The sequence below is a fragment of the Pyrus communis genome, chromosome 15 (assembly GCF_963583255.1).
Source record: "Pyrus communis chromosome 15, drPyrComm1.1, whole genome shotgun sequence".
Taxonomy (NCBI): domain Eukaryota; kingdom Viridiplantae; phylum Streptophyta; class Magnoliopsida; order Rosales; family Rosaceae; genus Pyrus; species Pyrus communis.
Window position 1 is genome coordinate 22,652,483 of NC_084817.1, and position 10,135 is coordinate 22,662,617.

General features: G+C 36.2%; 2 protein-coding genes across 2 annotated transcripts; one reads left to right on the forward strand and one right to left on the reverse strand.

Moving 5' to 3' along the window:
* The first annotated feature begins 485 nt into the window (after positions 1 to 485).
* On the forward strand, positions 486 to 4,675 carry LOC137718397 (partner of Y14 and mago-like). Its single transcript, XM_068457935.1, has 4 exons — positions 486 to 789; positions 1,040 to 1,162; positions 3,903 to 4,130; positions 4,233 to 4,675. Exons 1-4 carry the CDS (start codon positions 586 to 588, stop codon positions 4,377 to 4,379), a joined length of 702 nt encoding a protein of 233 aa, XP_068314036.1. The 5' UTR covers positions 486 to 585; the 3' UTR covers positions 4,380 to 4,675.
* A 1,128-nt stretch (positions 4,676 to 5,803) lies between these two features.
* On the reverse strand, positions 5,804 to 9,203 carry LOC137717828 (uncharacterized). Its single transcript, XM_068457311.1, has 8 exons — positions 9,049 to 9,203; positions 8,354 to 8,519; positions 7,582 to 7,672; positions 7,443 to 7,501; positions 6,823 to 6,883; positions 6,422 to 6,512; positions 6,257 to 6,333; positions 5,804 to 6,110 (listed from the first exon to the last, which is right to left on the reverse strand). The coding sequence occupies exons 1-8, from the start codon at positions 9,074 to 9,076 to the stop codon at positions 5,994 to 5,996; spliced, it is 690 nt and encodes a 229-aa protein (XP_068313412.1). The 5' UTR covers positions 9,077 to 9,203; the 3' UTR covers positions 5,804 to 5,993.
* Between the last annotated feature and the right edge of the window lie 932 nt (positions 9,204 to 10,135).

Below are 10,135 nucleotides of genomic sequence, written 5' to 3' on the forward strand. Positions count from 1 at the left end.
AAATAAAGATAAAATGACAAAGATACCCATAATTTTTGTCAAATCTTGACCTTTTTTTTAAAAGGAAAACTAATGAAAAGAGTTTGAAAACTAAGAGTTTTAACGATAATGACAAAATAAAGGGTAAAATGAATAGTATCATGTTTGACTTTTTAGTGTAAAGATGTGGTTTTTCATAAAAATGAACAGTACCGCGGGCTTTTCGTTAAAACTCTTTTTTTTTTATAATCAAATTGAGGTTATTTTGGTCATTTTGATCCTTATTTAATAGATTTTTTTCACAGAATGATTATAATAATTGATGGTAAATAAACTCAATGATCACATCTATCGATTTCAAATCTCAAATATTAAAATGAAGAGTTATCTCAATTCAAGTTTTAAAAAAAATTTGCCCAAAAATAAAAAATTTTAATGTGTAAAATCCAACCAATATGGTAGACCCACTAAAACCTAGTTGGAGAGAAACCTGCGAAGTAGCCACCTAAGCTTAAAGTATCAGCTCGCTCTCTCTCTCTGTGGAAAAAGGAAAACAAGCCCAACCCATCATATCTGATCACTGGATTGTTTGTGTTGTGAATCAGCATGGCAAGCAGCAACAATGGAAGCGGAGGAGAAGAAGATCAGCCGCTGGAGAAATTGGCGGAGCTTAGCAAAACCCTAAAAGAAGGGGAGAGGCTTCTGGCGCCAACCCGACGACCCGACGGTACGCTCCGTAAACCCATCCGCATTCGGGCTGGATATTTTCCCCAAGACGAAGTCGCCATTTACCAATCCAAAGGTGCTTTGGTATGATATCATTCTCCCTCTTTAAACCCTTATTCCTTTTGCCCACAAAACTCTAAGTTGCAATGTTTGGCTGCTTAGTAGAAATCATAGACAAGGTGAAAAGTTTGAATCTTTTGATAAACCAGTGTTTTATTTCGTTTCGGTTTGATTATTTGTGGAAGTTGGGAATGTTACAAGTTAGTTGTTTGAATTTAGTGAAGTTGGGTTTTGAATGGAAGTTCAGGGTGGGGTTTTCATTTTTGTAATGCAGTGGAAAAAGGAGATGGCCTCAGCGGCTGGACCTCCGGGTTATGATGTTACTTCCGTTGATACAGCGAAACCCAAGACTAAGTCTGTAAAGAGGAACGAAAGAAAAAAGGAGAAGCGGATACAGGTATGTCTGTTATTGAGCTGCTATTGCATAAAACTTATTTACTGCTCTTCGGTTTGTTTTGTTTGTTGATCATTGTACTTTGTTGCTAAATCGATTTTGTAGAGTAGGTTTTAGCGAATTTCCTTTGTTCGATTTTCTGGTGCAAAGTTCAAAAATCTACTCATGAGGAGGGGTTTGATATCATAGTTTTGCTGTCAAGCTTTGCCCAAAAGCCAGAACTTTTTTTGTAACTTGGGAGCTATTTTGAATTACAAACAAAAGCAAAGACAACAGTTTATTCTCTTCACATTTCTTAGCTATCTACCCTTTAATGAGTTTGCCAACATTGGAAGAACTGATACAAGTTTGGCAATGATAAAAACCAAGGCTAAGCATCTGAAGTGTAATGCCTTATGGATGAACGGATGCTCTCTTAGACTAGTCTTACAAGTAGCACATCGTCGGAAACGAGACACTTCCTAAGAGGACATTGTCCACTGTTCGAACACGATTAAAGGATAATTGATTTATAGGGTTGAATTCTTTTATACGGCTTTGTCAAGGTGTCTGTGCTCTTCTCCTGGGAATGCAATTTGGTGCACCTACTACCTCCCCCGTGTGCCATTTTCTGTCATTTGAGAAAGATCTTAAAGTTGGATCTGGTTCTTGATTGGTGTTTGTATAAATGTGCAAAGGAGATTCACCGGCTCTGCAATTTCTTTTCATTTGATGCTTGTGGGGCTAAACTTTGTTCCTTCTCTCTTGTGAAACCAACGTGAATAGGTAAACAATTATGAATTGCGTTCTTCTTTCTTCTGCCAAGCTATTCTTAATAGCTCTGTGAAGGATGCACAAGGAAGGCCATGCATGTTAACATCCTATATTGAAGTTTTGAAATGATGGAGTTTTTTCTATTTCTTGAATTGGACACTTGGGGGACTTTGTGGTACTTTTACTCCAACGATTAGGAAAGTCTTTTACTTATATTTTCAATAGATTTTTCCCACTATGTATTTTTCTTCCTTTTATTTTGTTTCTGTTTTTATTTTGTTCAAAAGATTTATGGTTGTAGGTTATGCTTCTTCCTTTTAACTGCAATCGATGTGATTTTTTGAGGAGTGCTTCTATTTGTATTACTAATGATTTTTAATGAGGGTTTCATTGCATCAGTATATGAACATTAACTACCTAGGTTATTGATGCAAGCTTTAGGGAAGTAAGGGTTACAGTGGTGCTGGCCATCTGAGAGGAGTTTAGAATTTGTAGCATATGTGGGGTGTGAATAAAACAGGATTAGAGGCAAATAGGGTGCTGATATTGTTTAAACTGGTTGTAGGATTTATTAAGTGGCAGTGAAGTCAGCTTTTTAGGGGTTTTAGAGCTAACGATGAGAGCGAGAGATCCCCTTGGTTTGTTCTTGTGTATCATAATGGATTTGACTGCTAGGATTCTCTTCCACTTTTACTACTGGACCTGGATTTTCATGCCTTCAGGCTTAACTGCTCAGCACAAAGAGGCCCAGAACAGACAAGATTGTGACAGAATATACAAAGCAGTGTTCTAATAAATAGTTATAAATGGATTCAGTTCCTCATGAGGACATCTAGGTTGAGATGACAACAGCAGTCCACTGTAAACCATGTTATGATCTATAAACCTTCCCAAGCTTTCAAGACCAGCTTTGCCATCACCATATTCAATCTATGTCCATAGGAGCTGTTTCGGTGCTTACATCATTGTTTAATTGAATGCTAAAAGTGAATTCACGCAGTTGTTTTCCAAATGCTAAATTAAATAGCTACAAGCATAAAACTATAGCTGCCACCATTGTGGAAGTATATGGTTACAACCAAGGTGCCAACGTCTCTAGGAACAACCCCACGGCACATGGCAAACACATTAGGGACAGAGACTGAAATCTACACATCCCATGTCACTGTATTTCCTTTGATTGACTCTTTATGAATAATGTTCCTAAAAACATAATTGGCATCCTGTAAAATTCTACATTTCATGTAGGTATCTATTAATCCACTAACCAAGAACTCATTAGTATCTAGCCCACAACCCAAACATTTGTCTTCCATTAACTAGAGACTGAAATGGGTAGCATGAGCTGAAAGGAAAGTCACTTGATCCTGTAATACTGAGTGACCCAGTGATCGTGAAACAAATTGAATTGAAATAATTTTCATAAACTTGAAATGTTGAGGCGTAAAAGTTTTGAAAATTTGATCAGGTGACTGCGTGATTGATTGCTCCCATTCTAGATCCACTTGTGCTGCTCAAAGTTAAATGTTATACATTGCCATCTCACATTCTCAACTTATTGACATTACGATATCGCCTTCCAAGGCAGAAATTATGATGTAACGATGTTGTACAGGAGCAAAAATAATAGGTATTAATCCCTTTTTCATCATTGTGTTGATGTTGAGGTTTATCCATGTGTTGGAATAGCTTATTTATGAAGTAATAGATGTGTTTATTCTTGTTTGCTAACAAGGCAGAAGATATACAAAGCCCAAATATGGGGATTCTTGATTTTAGACATAGCTTTGCTTTTAAGTTGAGCAAGAGATTTTCAATATAGCAATGGTTTTAATTTTCTGAACTCAGGCATTGCTGTCATTACTGTTATGTGAAATTACAATTTTTTGGAACCGATGTTTATCTGTAATTTGAAATTCCAGTTTATTTTTGCAAAGTTACTAGTTTCATTCAAGCTGCTTGATTCCCTTCCTTTATCTGTGTTCTGCAGGCTGCTCTTGAAAGGGAGAAAACCTCGGAAAGTGGGGAAACTAAGGAAGAAGTTGAAAATTTAGGTCATGTATCAGAATATGTCGAGTCATTGGCATCTCAGATGAACGAGCTAGGTGTTTCTTCTAGTCCTTCTTTAGTTACCCCTCCCTCTGATTCAACAGAGGATTCGAATCCAGCGGGTCCAGCTCAAGACATAGATAAAAGAATTCGAGCTCTTAAAAAGAAGGTATAGTTTATTAACTCATCGGCCTTGCCTTTAAATGATATAGACCATGATTTGAAAACATATGCAGTACGTTTTCTCTTATCGTATGGTTCACCGTTGCAGATTCGACTTGCAGAAGCTCAACAGCAGAAAACTAATCAGCAAGATATCAAGTCAGAACAGTTGGAGAAGTTGACGAAACTGGAAGGTTGGCGTAAGGAGCTAAAGCTTTTGGAGGATAAAAAGAACGCTGAGGCAGCCGCACTGTGAACAAGGGTTTGTGTTAGAACCAATAGACCACGTTTCGTTTTCAGTTTATGTTTTTCACTCATGAAGACATGAATGCTGATTTTAGAAAGAGGTTCATCTCTTCATACACATTATTTGGAATGAACCTACTGCTCCAAATCGAAGCCCTGCACGTGTACAATGTGTGTTCGCTCCCTTGCATTGATCAACCTCTAGGCAATAGTCATTACCCTTATTTAGTAAAAACACTAGAAATTTATGCTTGCTCGTTGTTGCGGGATTGAAAATTATATGAAAGATTATGCAACTTCATTCTCTTCATAAGCAAAGTTTGAGTCAAGAACTAGGGTTTACAAATGCTAAAGCAAGCAGCAGGCCTTGGCAAGTGATGCTCAACATGCCTTGGCAGGTAATGCTTGACATTAGGCCTTCGAAGCTGTTGATAAAACTAGGAACATAACGACATTTTCATCAAGTGTTTGACTAAATGCTTTAATGAAAAAATTGAAAAATTCCCCACAAGGGTAAATCTCTGGATTCGCCATTGTATAAAACCATCAAATTAAAATCCTAAGGTCTTCTACAGTGGTTCAAGTGAGTGTGATACTTATATATCTAATTAGGCTACTTGAGTTTAAATTACACTAGTGAGTTTAATAACTATGAGAGTAGCTGTTGGAAGAAGATGGACCATTGATCTTCAGCAGCTCATAAAATCTAGGTAGTCCATTTAAATTCAAAAAGTGACCCGCTGACTTTTAAAAAAAGTGAGTTGATTGTTCATTAGAAATATAACACCAAAATAGCGGAACCGAGCTTATTTATATTATAACTATCATACTCATGAGTTTAATATATTGCTATCACACTTACTATTTCCGAACTAATGTAGAAGGCCTAGAATCACTCCAAGTTACGTAGGGCTTCCTCCTCCAAAAACGTAAGCCTAAAAGCAGAGGGCTCCCCTTTTTGAGGGCCAAAACCTTCAAGGAACATTTTTTTTAACAAACAATGATATTGACGCTAAGAGGATGTGAGAGTGAGCTAAAGCTCACAATGGGCTAGCAATAATGTGATTCAAATTCACCCTTAACGAGAATCGAACCTAAGACCTTTCACCAGTGAAGAAGAATACTACTAGACCGTAATACTAATTGACAACCTTCAAGGAACATTATTTCGGGAGAAATGCCAAGGAGACTCAAAACTGAGACTCTTCATGTACCCTACCATCTCATGTTTTTAACACAATGTCTAAAGCTAGCACAAGAATTAACGTTAAACTATAGCGTGGTAAAGTCAAAGGAGAGTCGTACTCTGAGAGGGCTCTTATTTCTGATCACTTGTAATAACTAGGAAACCGTAATTTGGGATTTTGCAGAAATGGCAATATTTCTTATAAATGCTAAGTGGTCTACTGCAAAACCAGAGCATGCAGCAGCAGGTCAAAACATATGGATTAAAATTTAAAAGTGCACAGGTTACAGACTACGGCCACAAACCAAAACAAACTCAAAATTGGCCCGAGGTTCTACAAGTGCCATTGTATTCCTTAGTAGTACAAACACATAATAATTCCACATAAATCGTCACATTAGTGTTGTATTCAAATGCCTATGGATCTCATATCAGCATTTACGAGGATTCGACACCTGAATCGTCTGGTCCTGGAGCATATTGTTCAAAATCACCGGGGCTCCATCTGCAAATCAAGTGAAGTCGGAAGCTAGCCATCTTGGTTCCCAGCAAACGCTGCATACAAATAGGTACATTAGGTCACACGTATTATTATCATTACTAATTTGCATAAAAACTTGATGGGACTGGAAAGGGACAAAAAAACAACATTTCATGGACATGAAATACAAACTAAATAAAAATACGAGCATGAAACGAACCAGTATCCTAGCTGACTCAGGTGACAAGGGCTTTCCTTCATCACAGACAAGGAAGTCTGAAACAAGCTCTATGACACCTGCAAGTATGAATAGTAGAATCAAACGGTTTACGTTGTCTTCTCTTACATGCACACAGACTAGCAAACCAAAAAAGAAAATAGATACCTTTGTTTAATCGAACAGGCATCCCTTGTTTTCTAAGGAAGGGCACCATCTCATGACTGAATTGCTCCAAGGGACCCTCCTTGAGCTCCACCTAATACATTTGAAAGAAAATTCATGAGTTAATGGTAGGATAGTTGAAAGCTAACAACTAAACCAAAAAATATAACCCCAGAAGATATGTCTAGTGTTTCAACTAAAAACTCATGATATGCAGATGGCGCTTTACCGCAGTGGCGGAAAGCAATCATGGCTATGCACCCTAGTATGGGCTTGATCCCCACCGATCCCCCTCACCCCTAACAACTAACAATTTAACCCACTACCGCTATCGTTTGTCAAAAAAAAAAAAAAGGAACAACTATTAACCTCACTAACAACACATAAAAAAAAATCTCAAGAACCTTTTCTGTCGAAATGCTTCCTGTCCTTGCAAAGTCATATTCCTCATATTCATTGAATAACCTGGAAAAAGAATGAGGATTTTGAAAACGTAAAAAATAAAACAAGTATAATGTACTTGGAAGAAAGGATATTTTCAAACTTTGAAATTTAAAAAGGAAATGAGCACAATTTTGGATACAACTCTCAAGGTACCCTACAAGATTAGAACAATTAATTATATGTGGCAAAATAATGTAAGCATCAAAGCTCTGCACCAGAAAGATTCAATTAACCATTCTTCTAGGTGGCCTTGGTTTTATACACTTGAATATATTAACTACCAACAAACTTATGTTTCTTCCTTCAAACTGTGTTATATTCTTTTTATTTCAACTATTTTTCCAGGGTTCCGGTGCGTTAATAGAGTATTTGTAATGCCGATAAAGATGGATGTGTTTTGTAATCCGTAAAATCACAGCAGGCATCAATCTCACAGAATTGACCATCATAGACTCACATATTTTGAAGTTCTATGAACTGAGTTATAAAGCTTCATATCGGCCATCTTCTATACAAGTAGATAATCCAAAATTCCACACATTTCCCGAGCTTGTAAACATGAGAAAATGTGAACTTTTACCTTTCAACCTCTTCCTTGGGCAAATTGGTAAAACATAGACCAGCATCTCCATGTAGAACCTAATAAAAATAAACAAAAGGTGTAAGACAGTTTCAACTAAAAAAAGACAGTAGAAATCTTGGGTGCATAAAAGGAGTACCTTAGAGATTTTGTGGAGGCCCATTCTAATCTCATCGGATTCAGACCGACCTAAGGCAATTTGCATGACTTTGTTTGAGCCAAGGAAAAACCTAAAAACAACAATGAAATCCCTTATGATACACATGCTCAAATTGTAGAATCCATGACTAAGAAACTTATCTTTCCACAAAATAATTACATATTTACATGTACAAATTGAAATTACCATATTTGGGGCACAGTTAGTTTACTCCAATACAGGATTTACCTCTCAAAGCTCATCTTTTATAGGTTAAGATCAATTCCCGGGCAACAACTCGCTTTTAATTGTGATTAGTTGTCCACAGGAAAGTGATATTAAATCGTTTCAAGGCTTTAAATTTTGATTTTGAAAAGGCAGGCTGGGTTTTGTAAAAGATGCTTTCTCACGCCTTTAAAAAGTTTCCATCCCCAAAGCCACAAGAAGCATCAAATTTTTTTGGCCCACATTTTAATTTTCTTTGAAAGTTGAGAGATGAGAAAAAGATTTTGAAAGTCTTGCATCGTTCAAGATTACGGAATACCCCACACATGGAAAAAATACAACTAATTTCTTCCTAGGCCAACCAATCAAAACACAATAAAAAGTTGCATTTCTCTTCTCAATTTTTATCTGTAAAGTCTCTCCTCTCTTATAGCTTAAATTGCAAAACAAACTATAGATACCGATGCTTTTCTCTAACTTTCACGGCATACATACTGAGTTACCAGTTACCACTAAAACAAATGGAGCATCTTGAAAATGAACTTGCCTGCTGTTTGATTTGAGCTGCTCTCTGAACTCCTTGAATTTATGATTCCGCATATTCTCAAAAGAGAACACATAAGCAGAACTGTAATCTTCCGCTGCCTGCCGAATCGTATTTACTATTGTTTCTTTATGTTCCCTTCCCTTCTTCTTTGTCTTGGATAATGTAACTGCAACCATAAACTCAATAAATCACAAAACGGACGATAACATTATTCATACAATTCTCCAATCCATAAGACCAACGCTCAACGCTAGCGATATGTACAAGAAAAAAAATAAAAAAAACTTCCTTCATATGCATCTAATTTCAAAAATATGAACTTCATTTTCTACACATTTAAATTTCTGTTAGCATCTCACAACAAACATTTAACAAAGGAAAATAATATGAAACAAAATTCAAACCATATAATTTTAGTTTCCAATTTGAAACACACAAACATAATATTCAAGAAAATATAAACAAAATTCAACAATTCAAACCCACAATAAATTATACGTATAACAATAGAAAGCAATCTCTTAACTCATGAAAAACAACCTGTTTTACAGAGATTTCACCTGAAAGTTCAGAACATATATATACATATATATATATATATATATATATGTTAAAATTTAAATAAAAAGAACGGAATTTCTTGGTTTTCTGCAAGTTTTCTCGGCAACCAAACAGAAAGGAGAGAGACGGCAGACCTTGTCGATCGCGCTTAGACTTAGGCATGGTGAAGGATAGGAAGCGGGCGGCTTCTGGTTAGCTCTCTGCCCTTTGCTCTCAGCGACAGCAGAAATCCCAACGAGCAGCTAAAGAGGTTCGTCGTTCTTTGTTCTAGGGTTTTAAGTTGCCAGTTGATGGCGGGTCGGTTAGGCCCGGTTTGGATGGGTCAATGGGTCATGTCTCTTTTTTTGTGTCCCACGGTTATATTTTTCCAAACTCCAAAACAGCCCATGTTTAGAAAATTACCAAACTAAAAAAAATTCATTTAGTAGAATAGGTCGGTGGATCGAATTTTATTCCGATACGATCCGAATTTGTTATAAATAACAGGACCTACGTATTGAGACTTCTAATCTAATATTACTCGACTTAAAAAAAAAAAAAAAAAAACCTCTCTTCCTCTCTTCCATCCCACGTTTCACACACACCTTGTGTGTGTAGGTAGGGATGAAAGAGAGGGAGAGAGAGATTTTTTTTTTTTTTTTTTTTAGGATAAATTACACTTTCATACCTCATGTTTAGGGTATATTTCAATTCTTTACAATATTATCAAAACATTTCAATTTCAGACCTTAAGTATTATTTTATTTCAAAATAATACATCCATTACATTTTTCATCCATTGATTCGTTAAGTGCTGACGTGGCACACCACATGGCAAAAATAATAATTTTTTAATTAGAAATTATCTGCTACTAATTCATATGCATCATGAGGAACCATATCCCACTGTTAAGCCGATTCCCACAGGAGATAAAAAGTTTAATTAGAGCTCTGCATGGTCCTCAAAATCATTCCCGTGGTACATTATAGAAGAAAATTACTAAAATGAAATCAAAATATAAAATATAGAACTTAAATCCTATGAAAAAGTTCTTCTAGAGCACATTTATGTAAGGGTAATGGGAATAAAAAAAAAGAATTAAATTCCGATTACAGATTACTCCAGTGTTTACTAAATACTGGGGAATCAATAGTGTATTGGACCCCATCCAAAACAAGGAATGCAATTCCTGAAATTGGAGGAGTAGAATTCCTGTATAGATGAGATATTTGAATTCCAAG